General features: G+C 45.7%; 1 protein-coding gene across 1 annotated transcript in view; it reads right to left on the bottom strand.

The window, feature by feature from the left end:
* The window catches only part of LOC140417784 (uncharacterized), a 66,553-nt gene extending 61,899 nt beyond the window's left edge, over nt 1–4,654 (bottom strand). The window contains exon 1 of the mRNA XM_072501246.1: nt 4,085–4,654. Within this exon, the coding sequence (XP_072357347.1) occupies nt 4,085–4,654 (570 nt within the window). The remainder of the gene's footprint in view (nt 1–4,084) is intronic.
* Nucleotides 4,655–20,676: the final 16,022 nt, after the last annotated feature.

Raw genomic sequence — 20,676 nt, 5'->3', positions numbered from 1 at the left:
GTGTTCCGGTTTCCTCTTACAAGTCCTGAAAGACGTGCTTGTTAAAGGTGACATTCTGGATTCTCCCCCAGTTACTCGAACAGGTGCCATAGTGTGGCAGCGTTAATGTCAGCCTACTTGTGACACAAAAAGATTATTGTGATGCAGAATAAATCCATGGACAGCAGAAAGATATCAATAGACTGGGTCAGATGGACAGGAAAATGGCAAATGAATTCAATTTGGAACAGTGTGACATCAAGAATTTGGAGGGTAAACAAGAGAAGGGAATGAAGAATAAATGGGATGATACTGAGAATTATTCAGGAACAGTGACCTTGGATTCAAAAACCACAGATTCCCGAAGATCGCTGGACAGGTAGATCAGGTGGTCAAGAAGGCATTTGGGACACTTTTCTTTCTTGTCTGAGGCCCAGAATGAAAGAACAGGGAGATTATGTTTGGACTTTGTAAAACATAAGAGCACAGCGAGAGTGCTGAGTACAGTTCTGGTCACTACATTAATCAACTATAAAGTAAGGATATATTAATCAACTAATGTAAATCTTTTTAAAAATTCATAATTTATCATATAGTTACATTCAATGTTCAGTTAATCAAATCTAGGGGATAGAGATAACACTAACTAACAAAGGATTGCAACAGTGAGGAAATCTCAATTTCTCAGTTAATTAAAATCTGAGGTGTTTAGATAATAAAATTAAGAAAATCATTTCAATTAACTCAATAAAGCAAGGTGACTTCAACACAATGGAAGAAGCTGATTGGTGAGTAGCTGATAAACCGTTATTTATTTTAATATGAAATTGATTCTGGTTCAGTCAGTTAATAATCAGATAAATAAAGACACGGCAGGGCATCCTAGTCCCGTGGAGTGCAATCCAGTTCCCTGTGGGAAAAGCAGCAACTTTCTCATAGGCTGGACGGTCACAAGTGCAGGAAATGTCATCAGCTGGAGCAACAGGAAGCAAACGGGGAATGTTTGAGAGGTATGTTTGTGCCTGGAAGCTGATTCCAGTGGATTTAATATTTCTCAGGATAAGATTCCATGCTTTGTGTGGTATATATCAATGATTTCGACTTTGACATAGGGGGCATGTTTAAGACATTGGCAGTTTTGCAGTTGACAGTGAGGAAGAAAGCTGTAACCTGCAGGAAAATATCAGTCGACTGATCAGGTGGGAAACAAGTAACAAATGGAGATTATTTGCAACATTGTGAAGTAATAAATACATTTGGGGCGGACAAACAAGGAAAAGAGAAATAATATTACTGGTATGAGAGTGAGAAGTGTAGAGGCACAGAGGGAGATCGGAGTGCATGTCCACAGATCCCTGAAAGTAACAGGAGAGGTAGATGAGGTGGTTGAAAAGGCACACAGGATACTTTCCATTGTAAAAGGAGAACTAATGCATTTGGTTTAATTATAATGATTTATTAGGGCAGATAATAATTATAGTCTATTAAAGGATCTTAAAATAGTATTTTGACCTGTGTTTTCCAAAGTTAAAGGAAAATTCCACACTAAGGGTAAAGACATCACCCAAAGACACAGTCACCTGCAAGGCTCATATCAGTAACTTGTTCTTCAGTAACTTGTTTTACAGACTGCAACTTGGTTTCTAAGACACCAGCAGGGCCCACATCAGTAACTTGTTTTTCAGTATTTGTTTCCATGTCCTAAAGTGGCAGACACGGCTGACGATGCAAGGTGGAGCCAGTTAGCATCAAGAGGAGCCATAGAGGGATGAGTGTGAAAAATGATTACTCTGCTTTCTGAACATCCACAACTTGCATAAGTCTGAATCAGACAATGTTCAAATGTAAGTAATCCCTTGCCTACAATGTATAAATATTGCTTGATTTCTCAACTGGGTAGAGTCAGCTCCAGAGATCGTTCTCTGAAGTGGTGCTGTCCCAATGAATTGACTAATAAACAATCATTCTGTATCTGGATCGCCATGGATTATTTCATATAATTATCTTCTCCACAACACCAATATTAAGTGAGACATAGCGTACAAGAGTAATGTCCAGAATTTTCTGTTGATGAAAGATTGCAGATCTGAAACTCCTCTCTCTCCACTGATGCTGCCAGAGCTGCTGAGTATTTCCAACATTTTCTGTTTTCATTAAAAGATCAGGCAGGTGATATTAGAGCTGTATAAATTAGACCACAGCGAGATTAGTGTACCATTCTGTTTATCGCATTACAAGGAGGATGTGTTCATGCCAGACAGAGAGGTACAGAGGAGATTTACGAGGATGTTGATCGGATTGGAGAGTTATCACAAAGGGGAAAGAATGGAGAGGCTGTTCTTTGGAGGCTGAGGGATGTTTTAACTGTGGGAGCTAAAATTGAGGGGCCAAGGTAAATTGGATAGGAGAGACCGACTGGTGGAGCAATTACACATCAGCCATTTGATCTCCAGATCAAGAAGCCGCAGTGTTTCCAGGAATTCCCCATTTTATTGATGTATGTGTCAGACAGCAGAATAACGGCCTCATGGTAGCACAGTAGTTAGCACTGTTGCTTCACAACGACAAGGTCCCAGGTTTGGTTCCCGGCTTGGGTCACTGTCTGTGTGGAGTCTGCACGTTCTCCCCATGTGTGCATGGGTTTCCTCCGGGTGCTCTGGTTTCCTCCCACAAGTCCAGAAAAATGTGCTTTTTAGGTAATTTGGACATTCTGAATTCTCCCTCAGTGTACCCAAACAGGCGCCGGAATGTGGCAGCTAGGGGATTTTCACAGTAATTTCATTGCAGTGTTAATATAAGCCTACTTGTGACAATAAAGATTATTAAATAAAATGCGCACACCGGGAATATCCCCGGGCTCCAATCCCCAGTTAGTCTAGGCTCACTCCCACATCACCGCTAGCTCCACCCCTCATTTACTCCCATTGGCTGGAGGACCAGCTGCTGCCGCTCGGTCCTCCAATCCCGCCCCTCATTCACTCCTATTGGCTGGAGGGCCAGCCTCTGAGGCTCGGTCCTCCTGACCGGCTCGTTCTGTGGGTCCAAATTATCGTCACTTCACCCGGGCTTTGTGATCTGAGCATGCACTGTGTGGATATGAAGCTGGCCTCGGGCAGCCATGTGGAAATTCTCAGCCGGTGAGAAGCTGCCGTTTGAGCCGTTGGGTGGGTCAGAAAGGAAAGCTTCAAATACATCCAGTTAGGCTCCAAATCCGAATAAGACGCTCCTGGTCCTGGGTTCAAACCAGCGGTCACTATTGGGGCTCTTTCCGCTGAGCGGTTAACGACCGCCATCTTCAGAGGGGCAACTGTGTCGCGCAGCCAATCAGCGCCGCCCATTGTCAACAGTAAGTCCCGCCCTCACATTCTGATTGGTTGGTGGACCATCCCCAAAATCAGTCCTCCAGGCATTCCCTCATTTCCTATTGGTCAGCAGTTGCCGTCAATCACACGCCAAGCTGTGAACTGAGCCTGCGCAGTAAGCAGACCCTGGCAGGTGGGCGGGCAGCATTCAGAAACAATATCTGGTGTTTGGGGAACTTGCAGTTGTCAAACTTTCTGTTCATGTAACTGACCAAGCGACCCATGGAGTATCTTTCTTGCCGGTTTTTAATTCAGACATATGCATATGAGAGCTATCTCCAGAGAATAGTATACAGACTCCCTAAACAATACATTATTATACCTTCCGATCGTCTTACAGGAAGGTAATTTACATATACCAATCAGAGGTTTGCATTTGTTTTTCGCCCATAATTACACAATCACAACTGGTGGTTCCAATTACCTCATTTGTCTCCCACGATTGTAGTTAACCAATTACAGCATCGATATGCTGACCTAATTGCAATACTAACAAGCACATGTCCATAATTATACTTTCCAATCAATACTAAGACATATGCAGGCATGGGGAGAACGTGCGGACTCTGCACAAACAGTGACCCAAGCCGGGAATCGAGTCTTGGTCCCTGGCGCTGTGAAGTAACAGTGCTAACCATTGTGCTACTATGCCGCCCGGGATTGATCAACTCAGCAGAAACAGACCCATTCAACATATTTCAGTCCTGGATGTGATTAACAGCAGAATTGAACCGTTGTAGTTAGTTGTGAATTCTTTGATGTTTCAGCAGGTTGGATGACTGAGTGAATCCCTTCCCACAATCAGAGCAGGTGAACGGCCTCTCCCCAGTGTGAACTCGCTGGTGTACAATGAGGTTATATGATTGTCTAAACCCAGTCCCACAGTAAGAGCACCTGAATGGTCTCTCCTGACGGTGAACATGTTGATGGCGCATCAGTACACTGGAACTTTTATAGCACTTCCCACAGTCTGGGCATTTAAACGGTCTTTTCCCAGTATGAACTCGCTGATGTGTCAACAGGTAGGATGAAGCAGTGAATCCCTTCCCACACTCGGAGCAGGTGAACGGTCCCTCCCCAGTGTGAACTCGCTGGTGTGACAGCAGTTTGGATGACTGAGTGAATCCCTTCCCACACTCGGAGCAGGTGAACGGTCTCTCCCCAGTGTGAAGGCGCTGGTGTGACAGCAGGTGGGATGACCTAACGAATCCCTTTCCACATGTGAAGCAGGTGAACGGCCTCTCTCCAGTGTGGCTACGCCGATGAATTTCCAGCTTAGATGGGTAACTAAACCCCTTACCACAGTCCCACATTTCCATGGTTTCTCCATGGAATGACTGTACTTCTGTTTTGACAGGCCAGATGTTGGCAGAAATCTCATCCACCCAGAAAACGGTTTCTCCCCACTGTGAACAGTGCTTTTCAGTTCAATGTTCAAAATCCGATGATATTCAGGTTACAAAAATTTCAGCGACTGTCACGTTTTGACGGAATGATTAGGCTGAGTTTCCAGACTGCAAGTCCTTCCCCTTCTTACATCCTGTGAAATTGATTTAAAACAAAAAAAAGTGAGAAAGAAACCACAAAAACAGCTTCTGAAACTGAGCGAAATAAACTTGGTCATTTGTGGGGCCAGCACTCGGAAAAAAGTGACCTGGAAAACTGCTGGATTGTTGCAGAAGCCCAACTGGATCACTCATGTCCTTCAGGGAAGGGAGGCTGCCATCCAGTCTGGACTGACACAAGACGCTGGTCTCTGTGGGAGATGGAGGGAGAAGTGGGAAAAGCAGGGGTTAAAGGAGAAAGATCTATTTATCTACAACCAGACACAGTCTTCCAAACCCTCGGCCCCTACCACCTAGATGGACAAGAGTAGCAGGTTTATGTGAAGGACATCATCTCCAAGTTCCCCCCCAACTCATACATTGTCCTGACTTCTCTGACATCTAGTGCTGCATGAACAGAAATTTCCTCCAATTAAATATTGGAAAGACTGAAGCCGTCTTCAGTCCCCGTTTCAACTCTAGCTGCCAACTCCATCCCTTTCCCCAGCAACTTTCTGAAGCGGAATAAGATGGGGAGAGCCTTAGTGTCATATCTGACCAGAAGTTGATTTTCCGACTATATATCTGCACCATCACTAAGACTGCCTATTTCTACTTCAGTAACATCGTCTCACTTAACCACTGCCTCAGGTCATCTGCTTCTGAAACTTCTAAATATATAAACACAACTGTTACCTTTAAACTTGATTATTCGAACACACTCCTGGTCCACCTCCCACCTTCACCCCTACATAAAATTGAGACGTGTACCGAGGTACAGTGAAAAGTATTGTTCTGCGTATCGTCCAGGCAGATCATTCCATCAATGAAAAACATAGGACATACGATAAATACATAGACATTCGGTGAAGCATATGGAGTATTGTATATTACAGAGTATAATTTCCTCCAACCCTTTGAGATTACTGCGCCTGACAGCTGCCCCACATCCCCACTGGAGGCAGACATTGATCAGCAGGAGCCTGCAGCTTGGAACTCGGCGTGGAAGCAGGGGGTGAATGAGTAGTGGCAATACAGTCTAACACTCACAGCAATCTACAATCCACTTACATGACCGAATAGGGAGACAGAGTTTGGAAATGCTCAAAACATGACTCCAGTAAAATACTCCACAAGAAAAAGGACATTGGTTTCCCTTCTGCAAGCCCCCTCCTTCTGACCAACCCCTGTAAAAGGAGTTTCCAGAATCCATCCCTGTCAGTCCAGGAGAGAAATTCACAACATTCTCTCCTGCCAGGACAGGGAGCATCGCGCATGCGCCCTTAACCCGGTAAAGATGGCGGTCGTTAAACCGGCTCCAACAAAAGTCTCGGAGGAGCCGCACGCGGGGCCCGGTAGTTTGGAATTCGGAATGAGGCCGAAACATGGTTTTTCAAGAAGTTTTCCCATTCCCCCGGCACACAATCAGCCCCATTCCTCTCCAGTCCTTTCTCACCCGAAAGCGCGGGTTCTCAACCCGTTAACCAAACTACGCATGCTCCAAACACAGCAGTCTCCACGCCTGCGCAGTCTCTCCTTGTAGGGAACATGGGTCACATTCTGACACGCTGTGAATGATGGGTAATCGCTCCATATAGCAATCTTGGTGAAGTCTAAATTATCGTTTGTGATCTGATTCGCTAAAGGGCTCAGATAGGAAATTAGTAATTAATTGTTTGAAAAGCCCCAGTGGATTGGTTCTATACCATAGTGCTGTCCTGGATATAATTGTTTTCTATTTTTAAATTTTATTTAGTGTATCCAATTTATTTTTTCCAATTAAGGGGCAATTTAATCCACCTAACCTGCACATCTTTTGGGGTGTACGGGTGAAACCCGCGCAAACATGGGGAGAATGTACAAACTCCACATGGACAGTGACCCAGGGCCGGGATTCGAACTTAGGTCCTCAGCGCCACAGCCCCAGTGCTAACCACTGCGCCACATGCCACCCGGTCCTGGATATAATAACATTAGAAGCTAGTCAAATTTGAAACAACTCGTGAGTGATCAGGTGGGATGAATGAATCTTTGTCCACATGCACAATATTTAAGCAGCCTCTCACCAGTCACAATGCACCAATTGTTTAACTAATCTATTGACATTTTGAAGCTGGAGTGTTAACTGCGAAGTATCTGAACAGTCTGCCTCCAGTGTGACTGTGCAGATGTTAGTAAGTGTGAAAACTGAATTAATTTTTTTCTGCATACAACTGGCCTTTCTGCATTATGATTATATCCACCCAATGAATAACTGAGTACCATCCCAGTCTTCACTAACTGCAGCATGTTTTATACAGTGCCTTCGTCACAGTAAAATGTTGCAAAACATTTTACAGGTGTGTTAACAATTCACACATCAACTTTGTTGATTGTTCCATACCCCTATACCTGGGTCTTTAATTTGATCCCAGGAACAATGTCAAAATGAATTTATTCATCAGTCACTCTGATTCCCTTTCTGCTGCTTCGCTAACTACAGTTTCTTCCAATCAGTACATTTCAGATAACAGGAAGCCACTTACACAGATTCATTGTAATGATGTGGAGATGCCAAAATAGATACGTAGAAGATGGGAGCAGGATGAGGCCTTTTGGCCCTTCGAGCCTGCTCCACCATTCATCACGATTGTGGCTGATCATCCAACGCAATAGTTTAATCCTGCTTTCTCCCCATAGCCTTTGATCCCATTCTCCCCAAGGGCTATATCCAGCCGCCTCTTGAATATATTCAAAGTTTTAGCATCAACTACTTCCTGTGGTAATGAATTCCACAGGCTCACCACTCTTCGAAGAAATGTCTCCTTATATCTGTCCAAAATGATTTACCCTGAATCCTCAGACTGTGACCCCTGGTTCTGGAATCACCCATCATTGGTAACACCTTCCCTGCATCGACCCTGTCTAGTCCTGTTAAAATGTTATAAGTCACTATGAGATCCCCCTCATTCTTCTGAACTTCAAAAAGGGCAGCACGGTAGCATTGTGGATAACACAATTGCTTCACAGCTCCAGGGTTCCAGGTTCGATTCCGGCTTGGGTCACTGTCTGTGCAGAGTCTGCACATCAAAGAACAAAGAACAAAGAAATGTACAGCACAGGAACAGGCCCTTCGGCACTCCAAGCACGTGCCGACCATGCTGCCCGACTAAACTACAATCTTCTACACTTCCTGGGTCCGTATCCCTCTATTCCCATCCTATTCATGTACTTGTCAAGATGCCCCTTAAATGTCACTATCGTCCCTGCTTCCACCACCTCCTCCGGTAGCGAGTTCCAGGCACCCACTACCCTCTGCGTAAAAAACTTGCCTCGTACATCTACTCTAAACCTTGCCCCTCTCACCTTAAACCTATGCCCCCTAGTAATTGACCCCTCTACCCTGGGGAAAAGCCTCTGACTATCCACTCTGTCTATGCCCCTCATAATTTTGTAGACCTCTATCAGGTCTCCCCTCAACCTCCTTCGTTCCAGTGAGAACAAACCGAGTTTATTCAACCGCTCCTCATAGCTAATGCCCTCCATACCAGGCAACATTCTGGTAAATCTCTTCTGCACCCCCTCTAAAGCCTCCACATCCTTCTGGTAGTGTGGCGACCAGAATTGAACACTATAATCCAAGTGTTGCCTAACTAAGGTTCTATACAGCTGCAACATGACTTGCCAATTCTTATACTCAATGCCCCGGCCAATGAAGGCAAGCATGCCGTATGCCTTCTTGACTACCTTCTCCACCTGTGTTGCCCCTTTCAATGACCTGTGGACCTGTACTCCTAGATCTCTTTGACTTTCAATACTCTTGAGGGTTCTACCATTCACTGTATATTCCCTACCTGCATTAGACCTTCCAAAATGCATTACCTCACATTTGTCCGGATTAAACTCCATCTGCCATCTCTCCGCCCAAGTATCCAAACAATCTAAATCCTGCTGTATCCTCTGACAGTCCTCATCGCTATCCGCAATTCCACCAACCTTTGTGTCGTCTGCAAACTTACTAATCAGACCAGTTATATTTTCCTCCAAATCATTTATATATACTACAAAGAGCAAAGGTCCCAGCACTGATCCCTGTGGAACACCACTGGTCACAGCCCTCCAATTAGAAAAGCATCCTTCCATTGCTACTCTCTGCCTTCTATGACCTAGCCAGTTCTGTATCCACCTTGCCAGCTCACCCCTGATCCCGTGTGACTTCACCTTTTGTACTAGTCTACCATGAGGGACCTTGTCAAAGGCCCTACTGAAGTCCATATAGACAACATCCACTGCCCTACCTGCATCAATCATCTTAGTGACCTCCTCGAAAAACTCTATCAAGTTAGTGAGACACGACCTCCCCTTCACAAAACCATGCTGCCTCTCACTAATACGTCCATTTGCTTCCAAATGGGAGTAGATCCTGATTCGAAGAATTCTCTCCAGTAATTTCCCTACCACTGAAGTAAGGCTCACCGGCCTGTAGTTCCCTGGACTATCCTTGCTACCCTTCGTAAACAGAGGAACAACATTGGCTATTCTCCAGTCCTCCGGGACATCCCCTGAAGCCAGTGAGGATCCAAAGATTTCTGTCAAGGCCTCAGCAATTTCCTCTCCAGCCTCCTTCAGTATTCTGGGGTAGATCCCATCAGGCCCTGGGGACTTATCGACCTTAATATTTTTTAAGACACCCAACACCTCGTCTTTTTGGATCTCAATGTGACTCAGGCTATCTACACACCCTTCTCCAGACTCAACATCGACCAATTTCTTCTCTTTGGTGAATACTGATGCAAAGTATTCATTTAGTACCTCGCCCATTTCCTCTGGCTCCACACATAGATTCCCTTGCCTATCCTTCAGTGGGCCAACCCTTTCCCTGGCTACCCTCTTGCTTTTTATGTACGTGTAAAAAGCCTTGGGATATTCCTTAACCCTATTTGCCAATGACTTTTTGTGACCCCTTCTAGCCCTCCTGACTCCTTGCTTAAGTTCCTTCCTACTTTCCTTTTATTCCACGCAGGCTTCGTCTGTTCCCTGCCTTTTAGCCCTGACAAATGCCTCCTTTTTCTTTTTGACGAGGCCTACAATATCTCTCGTTATCCAAGGTTCCCGAAAATTGCCGTATTTATCCTTCTTCCTCACAGGAACATGCCGGTCCTGAATTCCTTTCAACTGACACTTGAAAGCCTCCCACATGTCAGATGTTGATTTGCCCTCAAACATCTGCCCCCAATCTATGTTCTTCAGTTCCCGCCTAATATTGTTATAATTAGCCTTCCCCCAATTTAGCACATTCATCCTAGGAGCACTCTTATCCTTGTCCACCAGTACTTTAAAACTTACTGAATTGTGGTCACTGTTACCGAAATGCTCCCCTACTGAAACATCTACCACCTGGCCGGGCTCATTCCCCAATACCAGGTCCAGTACCGCCCCTTCCCTAGTTGGACTGTCTACATATTGTTTTAAGAAGCCCTCCTGGATGCTCCTTACAAACTCCGCCCCGTCTAAGCCCCTGGCACTAAGTGAGTCCCAGTCAATATTGGGGAAGTTGAAGTCTCCCATCACCACAACCCTGTTGTTTTTACTCTTTTCCAAAATCTGTCTACCTATCTGCTCCTCTATCTCCCGTTGGCTGTTGGGAGGCCTGTAGTAAACCCCCAACATTGTGACTGCACCCTTCTTATTCCTGATCTCTACCCATATAGCCTCACTGCCCTCTGAGGTGTCCTCCCGCAGTACAGCTGTGATATTCTCCCGAACCAGTAGCGCAACTCTGCCTCCCCTTTTACATCCTCCTCTATCCCGCCTGAAACATCTAAATCCTGGAACGTTTAGCTGCCAATCCTGCCCTTCCCTCAACCAGGTCTCTGTAATGGCAACAACATCATAGTTTCAAGTACTAATCCAAGCTCTAAGTTCATCTGCCTTACCCGTAATACTTCTTGCATTAAAACATATGCACTTCAGGCCACCAGACCCGCTGTGTTCAGCAACTTCTCCCTGTCTGCTCTGCCTCAGAGCCCCACTGTCCCTATTCCCTCGTTCTCCCTCAATGCTCTCACCTTCTGACCTATTGCTCCCGTGCCCATCCCCCAGACATATCCTCCCCGTGTGTGTGGGGGTTTCCTCCGGGTGCTCCGGTTTCCTCCCACAGTCCAAAGATGTGCAGGTTCGGTGGATTGGCCATGATAAATTGCCCTTAGTGTCCAAAATTGCCCTTAGTATTGGGTGGGGTTACTGGGTTATGGGGATAGGGCGGAGGTGTTGACCTTGGGTAGGGTGCTCTTTCCAAGTAGCGGGGCCAGCAAGTCCACATATTTCCGATAAAATTCAACTGGGAATCCGTCTGGTCCCGGGGCCTTCCCCGCCTGCATGCTCCTAATTCCTTTCACTACTTCCTCTGTTTCAATCTGTGCTCCCAGTCCCACCCCCTCCTGCTCCTCCACCTTAGGAAATTCCAGCTGGTCCAGAAAACACATCATTCACTCTTTCCCATCCGGGGGCTAAGCTTCATATAATCTTTCATAGAATGCCTTGAACACTCCATTCACTCTCTCCGCTCCCCGCTCCATCTCTCCCTCCTCATCTCTCACTCCCCCTATCTCCCTCGCTGTTCCCCTTTTCCTCAGTTGGTGGGCCAGCAACCTGCTCGCCTTCTCCCCATATTCGTACTGTACACCCTGTGCCTTCCTCCACTGTGCCTCTGCATTACCCGTAGTCAGCAAATCAAATTCTACGTGTAGCCTTTGCCTTTCCCTGTACAGTCCCTCCTCCGGTGCCTCCGCATATTGCCTGTCCACCCTCAGAAGTTCTTTCAGCAACCGCTCCCGTTCCCTACCCTCCTGCTTTCCTTTATGTGCCCTGATTGATGTCAGCTCCCCTCTAACCACTGCCTTCAGCGCCTCCCAGACCACTCCCACCTGGACCTCCCCATTATCATTGAGTTCCAAGTACCTTTCAATACACCCCCTCACCCTTAAGCACACCCTCTCGTCCGCCAATAGTCCCATGTCCATTCTCCAGGGTGGACGCTGTTCTTTTTCCTCCCCTATCTCCAAGTCCACCCAATGTGGAGCGTGATCCGAAATGGCTATAGCCATATACTCCGTCCCCGTCACCTTCGGGATCAGCGCCCTTCCCAAAACAAAAAAGTCTATCCGTGACTGTGAAGCAATTGTACTAACCACAATGCTACCATGCTGCCCACATGGATGCCGATGCACCTAATTAAAACCACTTATAGAGCTAGGAGTAGTGAAGAGTATTGGAGCGAAAATGCTTGTGCAGTTTATTGCATTCTGTGCCGTTCGCTTTCCTGCGCTGTCGTATTTATCATGCTACTGATGGAACTACAGTTGAATCCCTGATGTTTTAGTCAGCAAACCCACCATCATTAGCATTGGCAAGGTTCCAGAGGATATTGACCATATTGGTGAATGGGTTTGATGATGATAGCTATGGAAAAGTTAGAGTTGCTGTTGAAGAGACAGATAACCATATTGAATGATTTGAAGATGCAGGGATAAAGCACAGTGATGGACGACGATCAGTGAAATAATTCATAACGCCACAGAGCCAATGAAGACAGAGAACATGCAGAGTTTGATATAACTACGTGAATATATAGCATTACAAAGCGATAGATACAGATTGGGATGTCGAAGGAGACATGGGTTCCATCATACGACCAACAAGAAATTACGATCGATACGCAGCTCACAATACATTTGTACAATGTCTATTCTCTTGATGAATGTTGGCTGATGGTTATGAAGGACAATACTTGAGAGGCAGGACTTGCCTCAATACCGCACATGAAGCAAGCATATGACGTTCCAGGGTGTTGTCTTTGGTATTGGCGACAATCGCCTCTTGCCCCTTGGTAGTGTACTTCAGTCCAAAGGAGGTGTCGCCATTTCCTCCTTTCGCCAACTATTGACGTCCAGGTGTGATGGTGTGTGTGCAGGTCCTTCATATCAGGCTTGCTAGCCTGCTTGAAGCAGAATATTTGGCACTCAGCTGCTCACCTGGCTCCGACCACCTCAGGATTCAGAAGGTCCTGGTAATGCGACCATATTCCATCCTAAGGGTTTGCCTGATCCACAGAGATTCCTCTCTTTGTTTAGTGCCAGCACACATGGGAACTCCGCCTTTAAGAACACTGTTGCAGCTGCGATTCTGTCCGGCCACTCCATCACCGATAATGCGTCAAAGATAATGAATGTGTAGAAGATTGAGCTTCTTTAGCGGATAGCTGCGGAGAGGAGCAGAGAGTAATTGGGGACTCGATAGTCAGGGGCACAGATAGGAGATTTTGTGGGAGCGTGAGAGACTCACGTTTGGTATGTTGCCTCCCAGGTGCAAGGGTACGTGATGTCTCGGATCGTGTTTTCCGTGTCCTTAAGGGGGAGGGGGAGCAGCCCCAAGTCGTGGTCCACATTGGCACTAACGACATAGGTAGGAAAGGGGACAAGGATGTCAGGCAGGCTTTCAGGGAGCTAGGATGGAAGCTCAGAACTAGAACAAGCAGAGTTGTTATCTCTGGGTTGTTGCCCGTGCCACGTGATAGGGAGATGAGGAATAGGTAGAGAGAGCAATTAAACACGTGGCTACAGGGATGGTGCAGGCGGGAGGGATTCTGGATAACTGGGGCTCTTTCTGGGGAAGGTGGGACCTCTACAGACAGGATGGTCTACATCTGAACCTCAGGGGCACAAATATCCTGGGGGGAGATTTGTTAGTGCTCTTTGGGGGGGTTTAAACTAATGCAGCATGGGCATGGGAACCTGGATTGTAGTTTTAGGGTAAGGGAGAATGAGAGTATAGAGGTTAGGAGCACAGATTTGACGTCGCAGGAGGGGGCCAGTGTTCAGGTAGGTGGTTTGACGTGTGTCTACTTCAATGCCAGGAGTATACGAAATAAGGTAGGGGAACTGGCAGCATGGGTTGGTACCTGGTATTTCGATGTTGTGGCCATTTCGGAGACATGGATAGAGCAGGGACAAGAATGGACGTTGCAGGTTCCGGGGTTTAGGTGTTTTAGTAAGCTCAGAGAAGGAGGCAAAAGAGGGGAAGGTGTGGCGCTGCTAGTCAAGAGCAGTATTACGGTGGCGTAGAGGATGCTAGATGGGGACTCATCTTCCGAGGTAGTATGGGCTGAGGTTAGAAACAGGAAAGGAGAGGTCACCCTGTTGGGAGTTTTCTATAGGCCTCCAAATAGTTCTAGGGATGTAGAGGAAAGGATGGCGAGGATGATCCTGGATAAGAGCGAAAGTAACAGGGTAGTTATTATGGGAGACTAACTTTCCAAATATTGACTGGAAAAGATATAGTTCGAGTACATTATATGGGTCGTTTTTTGTACAGTGTTTGCAGGAGGGTTTCCTAACACAATATGTTGACAGGCCAACAAGAGGTGAGGCCACGTTGGATTTGGTTTTGGGTAATAAACCAGGCCAGGTGTTGGATTTGGAGGTAGGAGAGCACTTTGGGGACAGTGACCACACTTCGGTGACGTTTACGTTAGTGATGGAAAGGGATAAGTATACACCGCAGGGCAAGAGTTATAGCTGGGGGAAGGGCAATTATGATGCCATTAGACGTGACTTGGGGGGGGGGGGATAAAGTGGAGAAGTGGGCTGCAAGTGTTGGGCACACTGGATAAGTGGAGCTTGTTCAAGGATCAGCTACTGTGTGTTCTTTATAAGGATGTACGGGTCAGCCAGGGAGGAAGGCGTAGAGCGAGGGAACTGTGGTTTACCAAAGAAGTGGAATCTCTTGTTAAGAGGAAGAAGGAGGCCTATGTGAAGATGAGGTGTGAAGTTTCAGTTGGGGCGATGGATAGTTACAAGGTAGCGAGGAAGAATCTAAAGAGAGAGCTAAGACGAGCAAGGAGGGGACATGAGAAGTATTTGGCAGGTAGGATCAAGGAAAACCCAAAAGCTTTCTATAGGTAGGTCAGGAATAAGCGAATGACTAGGGAAAGAGTAGGACCAGTCAAGGACAGGGATGGGAAGTTGTGTGTGGAGTCTGAAGAGATAGGCGAGATACTAAATGAATATTTTTCGTCAGTATTCACTCAGGAAAAAGATAATGTTGTGGAGGAGAATGCTGAGACCCAGGCTATTAGAATAGATGGCATTGAGGTACGTAGGGAAGAGGTGTTGGCAATTCTGGACAGGCTGAAAATAGATAAGTCCCCGGGGCCTGATGGGATTGATCCTAGGATTCTCTGGGAGGCCAGGGAAGAGATTGCTGGACTTTTGGCTTTGATTTTTATGTCATAATTGGCTACAGGAATAGTGCCAGAGGACTGGAGGATAGCAAATGTGGTCCCTTTGTTCAAAAAGGGGAGCAGAGACAACCCCGGAAACTATAGACCGGTGAGCCTCACGTCTGTAGTGGGTAAAGTCTTGGAGGGGATTATAAGAGACAAGATTTATAATCATCTAGATAGGAATAATATGATCAGGGATAGTCAGCATGGCTTTGTGAAGGGTAGGTCATGCCTCACAAACCTTATCGAGTTCTTTGAGAAGGTGACTGAACAGGTAGACGAGGGTAGAGCAGTTGATGTGGTGTATATGGATTTCAGTAATGCGTTTGATAAGGTTCCCCACGGTAGGCTATTGCAGAAAATACGGAGGCTGGGGATTGAGGGTGATTTAGAGATGTGGATCAGAAATTGGCTAGCTGAAAGAAGACAGAGGGTGGTGGTTGATGGGAAATGTTCAGAATGGAGTTCAGTTACAAGTGGCGTACTACAAGGATCTGTTCTGGGGCCGTTGCTGTTTGTCATTTTTATCAATGACCTAGAGGAAGGCGCAGAAGGGTGGGTGAGTAAATTTGCAGACGATACTAAAGTCGGTGGTGTTGTCGACAATGTGGAAGGATGTAGCAGGTTACAGAGGGATATATATAAGCTGCAGAGCTGGGCTGAGAGGTGGCAAATGGAGTTTAATGTAGAGAAGTGTGAGGTGATTCACTTTGGAAGGAATAACTGGAATGCGGAATATATGGCTAATGGTAAAGTTCTTGGAAGTGTGGATGAGCAGAGGGATCTAGGTGTCCATGTACATAGATCCCTGAAAGTTGCCACCTAGGTTGATAGGGTTGTGAAGAAGGCCTATGGAGTGTTGGCCTTTATTGGTCGAGGGATTGAGTTCCGGAGACAGGAGGTCATGTTGCAGCTGTACAAAACTCTGGTACGGCCGCATTTGGAGTATTGTGTACAGTTCTGGTCACCGCATTATAGGAAGGACGTGGAGGCTTTGGAGCGGGTGCAGAGGAGATTTACCAGGATGTTGCCTGGTATGGAGGGAAAATCTTATGAGGTAAGGCTGATGGACTTGAGGTTGTTTTCGTTAGAGAGAAGAAGGTTAAGAGGAGACTTAATCGAGGCATACAAAATGATCAGGGGGTTAGATAGGGTGGACAGTGAGAGCCTTCTACCGCGGATGGAAATGGCTGGCACGAGGGGACATAGCTTTAAACTGAGGGGTAATAGATATAGGACAGAGGTCAGAGGTAGGTTCTTTACGCAAAGAGCAGTGAGGCCATGGAATGCCCTACCTGCATCAGTAGTGAACTCGCCAACGTTGAGGGCATTTAAAAGTTTATTGGATAAACATATGGATGATAATGGCATAGTGTAGGTTAGATGGCTTTTGTTTCGGTGCAACATCGTGGGCCGAAGGGCCTGTACTGCGCTATATCGTTCTATGTTCTAAAGTCCCCCACTTCGCAGCCATAAATAAAGGTGCGGAGGATACAGATTTTGTAATAATCAGTTTACTGTCCAGGGTTAGTTTGGTCCTGCATACGTACATTTCGTGAGTCCGCCAAAGATGACAGGATATTTCCCTATGCTGACCTCGAGCTGTGCATCAAAGGACTGCAGCCGTGAACTCTAGGCAGCAGAATTAGAGAATCAATTCAAGAGAGCTTTTATTTAGTGTGATTTGATGCGAAGATGCAACAAGTTTTCCCATGGCCATAGTTTTCATGGCGTTTGTACTTCGGGTGACAAAGATAGTGATCAGGAGATATATCTGACCGGAGGCATAAATGGAAAGCATGATGGAGACAGATATTGATATATCTAGTGGTATATAGAGACATACGGGGAGATAGTTAAAAATAGATAGAAAGATAGATACGGATCTGGAGAGACCGAGGCATGCAGACATGATGGAACGATGATGAAATACAGTGATAATTGAAAACTTAATGATGCATGGAAAGATAAAAAATGTCTGAAATGTACACAGTGAAAGACATCGGCAGACACAAATACATATAGACAGAAGAGTTAACAAATTAACAGGTAGCGAGTACAGGACCAAACAGCATTTACAATACACGCACAATATATCAATTTATGCGTATGGCTAAGTTTGGAGAGATTGCATTCAAGTTTAGCTGGTTTTCATTAGTATGTCATCTCCTTCGTTGGAAGAAAGAATATGGTTCTGTTTGTACTTTACTTCAGAAAATTCTCTCCGAGTACACTGTGAGCAAGGCGAAAGTGATATTTATCTCTAACTCGGACACTGTCAATATCATGACCATAGTTGCATCCGTGCATTACACGGCGCAGCAACGTACTCTCCATTGAAAGTTCTGGGACCTGAAAATGTACAGCATGGGATTAAGGAAAGCAGATAATGAGGTGAGGGCCCAGGTGTAAATCTTAACATAGCACATATAAAAAGCTGATGTTCTATTGAAAGAACCTATCAGACCCCCACTCACAAAATACAGATGTGGGATGTGAAAAGGGGCAAAGCAGAAAAGGAGGACAGCCAGAATTCCTGAAATGGTCCTTAGTACTTTCGTCTTTATCATCTTCATTGATTCCTTTCCAGCTCCTACTTCTCTCAGCTTCTTTACTGTTAGAGCATAGCAGATCAACAGGACCAGAACTGGAATGACAAATGATACCATTTCACAAGCTAGCATGAAGATTTGCAAAGGCTTCCTCAATAATACCTTATCCTTACATGAGATGCTTTCATCTACGATGTTTCTTTTAAAGTGAAAGGCCGCCACACTCAGGCTTAACACTGACAACCATATTACAATGGACAGGGCGACGTAGTATCGGGGTCTTCGCCAGTTATGAGACCTGATCGGATGGGCAACCGCAATGTACTGGTCAATAGCAATGCAGGCCATGAATGGTGGGTTGCCATAAATGTTGACTGTACCGATGAGCAGATGGGCTTCAAGGAGACTCTTGGTGAACTTAATTTCTGGGATCAAATGAACGAGATAAAATATAGAAGCCAGGATGACCAAGACGTTGGTGACGGTTAAATCAAGCAGGAGAACATCAGTTGCTGATGAAACTTTCTTTAGTCTTGTGATGTGCCACAATGAAATTGAGTTCCCAGTCACGCCCAACACGACAGTGAAGCTGAGGAGACAAGGGAGGACGAGCGTTTCAATCCGTTCCATGGCTTCGAAGAGCCCAAGACTTGCATTTCCAGTATGACTGGCTGCGGTGACGTCCGTCCAAGGTCGGCTGCCTGTTGCATTCCAGGTCATAAACGTAGCCATTTGATGTTTTGATCAGATAATATTTTTTAAACAGCCGATGAGTAATGCGGGCAAAATGAGCAGATAGATTGTCGAATACCAGTTGGGAAATGATATTTCTAAATGTTAGTTGGAAATATCCTATCAATTATTCACTGTTGAATGACGCAGTTCAGCACCTTAATGCTATCTCAGTGGTTCAGACTGCCTGAAGTTCTCCTCTGAAACTGGTGGGATATAAAGGTACGTGAGAGATCTCTATGATGCTAGGATGGCGAATTGGTGAAGTTCAATAGATTAAATTGGAGATTGAATTCTGCAACAAACAGATATGATCAAATGTATTAATTGCCCGAAAGTAATTACATTTTAGGAGTTATAGAGCTTGGTATATGGACGCAGACTGGTCTCTCAATCCCACTCACCGTAGTAAATGCGTACATATTTATTGTAGCTCCCCTACTGTGACTATGATACGGAATCATCGAATCCCCACAGTGCATAAGGAGGTTATTCGCCCATCGCGGCTGTATTGGCCCTCCACAAGCGCACCCTACCGAGGCTCACTGCTCCGTCCTATTCCCGTAACCCCATAACCCTACCTAACCTGTGAACTGTGGCAGGAAACTGTAGTGTCTGGAGGAAACCCACGAAGACATGTGTAAGAACAAGCTTCGCACAGAAAGTCATCCAAGGCCAGAATTCCAACCTGGTCCCTGGCTCTGAAGCAGCAGTGTTGCCAATATGCTACCGTGCTGCCCTGTACACCAACTGTGTATCTCAGTCCCCCCTCCCTCGAACACACACTTGCACCCTGGCTGGAAACTCTGCGTTAGTCTATACTTCTGCAATTTAGTTGTTCTCCCTGGTGTCTATCAGTCATTTTTCTCAGAGGGAGATATGTGCACCATCGTATTTATCGTTTCCCTCTGCCGGATATATTCTTGCAACATCCGGCCTCTTTCAGTCGTCCTCCTCCAGTAAGTTACAAGCACAACTCGCGTCTCGTCTCACACATCCCGCTCTCTCCATTGCTAAGTCAGCACCTTCTGCTCCCTCACCCGTTTCATTGGTCTCCCAACCCTACTCTCTAACCCCCCACCCTTGCTCTCGAATCTCTTATTTCCGCTCCTGATCCTTCATCCTCATGGTCTATTTTCTGATTCCCACACCATGAGCTCCAAACCCCGTTCTTTATTCCAGCATTCCAGATATCTACTGACCCATTCTCCTCCCTTATCCGTCACTTCTGAATGTCCCTGCAGCTAATCCGGCTTGGCCCACTCAACTGCTGAAAGTATAATTCGCCTTCTTCTCTCTCTCTCTAATTCTATGTTTTGGACTGAAATATTTTTACCATTACCTGTAAACTGACCCAGAATCAACGAATATCGGTGTAAACCCAGAATGGAACGTGTTACTGTTGTTGAGAGTGAGTTGTGTTCAAGAGCAAGCGAAAAATTAGATGTCTCAGGCAGCCCTTCATGCAACTTCCAACAAGTACAAACCGCTGTGAGGTCTGGCGGTTTTTTATAATTCCCGATTTGCATTTGGTGTTATTACTGTGCTCGTCCACATCATTGCCAACTCAGGGTCCTCCCACTCTGCTTATTGGTTTGATTCGTAATGCCGACCTGGATAAAATTCCATTCTTGGCGAGAGTAGTGTTTTATTACCCACTCACTCCTAGCAATTGGCGTTAAGTTCAGACCCAGACAAGATGCAGTTTTCTGACCGAATGGACATATTTCGGCATTGAATTAATTATTCTCTTTCAGTGTTAAACACAGCCCCATTCGATTGGGATATATTCTCCATTCTCGCCTGGGGAACGTCTTGTGCCAGAGAGACAGGTGCAGAGGTTATCCCAGAACCCTGCACCAATTCCGGAATAGGATTATGTCCTCTCTACAATTGTTAAATTGGTGGTTTCATGCGCGGAAACTTTTATATATGCTCGCTATGAGTGAAACACCCACACTTCTCACACCAAGCCCCCAGAATATTATGGGAGACGTTTCTCCGCAGTCAAACACTGTAATAGATTAGATGTAAGTGCACACTGAGATTCCTGCCTCCTGTTCCCTCGATACCATTACATTTTCCCGGACCTTAATCGTCAGTCTCTGCGTGCAGTAGATTGGATTTAAATACACAGTAGAATTTCCATATCTGGTGGCATTTCCATGTTCTCAACACGAACTGTCAACAGAGATATATTTCTATTCAAGGTCATTCAATAGTTTGTGTCCTATCTCGATTTTTTG

The sequence above is a fragment of the Scyliorhinus torazame genome, chromosome 5 (assembly GCF_047496885.1).
Source record: "Scyliorhinus torazame isolate Kashiwa2021f chromosome 5, sScyTor2.1, whole genome shotgun sequence".
In the NCBI taxonomy this organism is placed as follows: domain Eukaryota; kingdom Metazoa; phylum Chordata; class Chondrichthyes; order Carcharhiniformes; family Scyliorhinidae; genus Scyliorhinus; species Scyliorhinus torazame.
The sequence above is the reverse complement of the archived record's forward strand: the minus strand, read 5'-3'. Positions and strand labels throughout refer to the sequence as shown.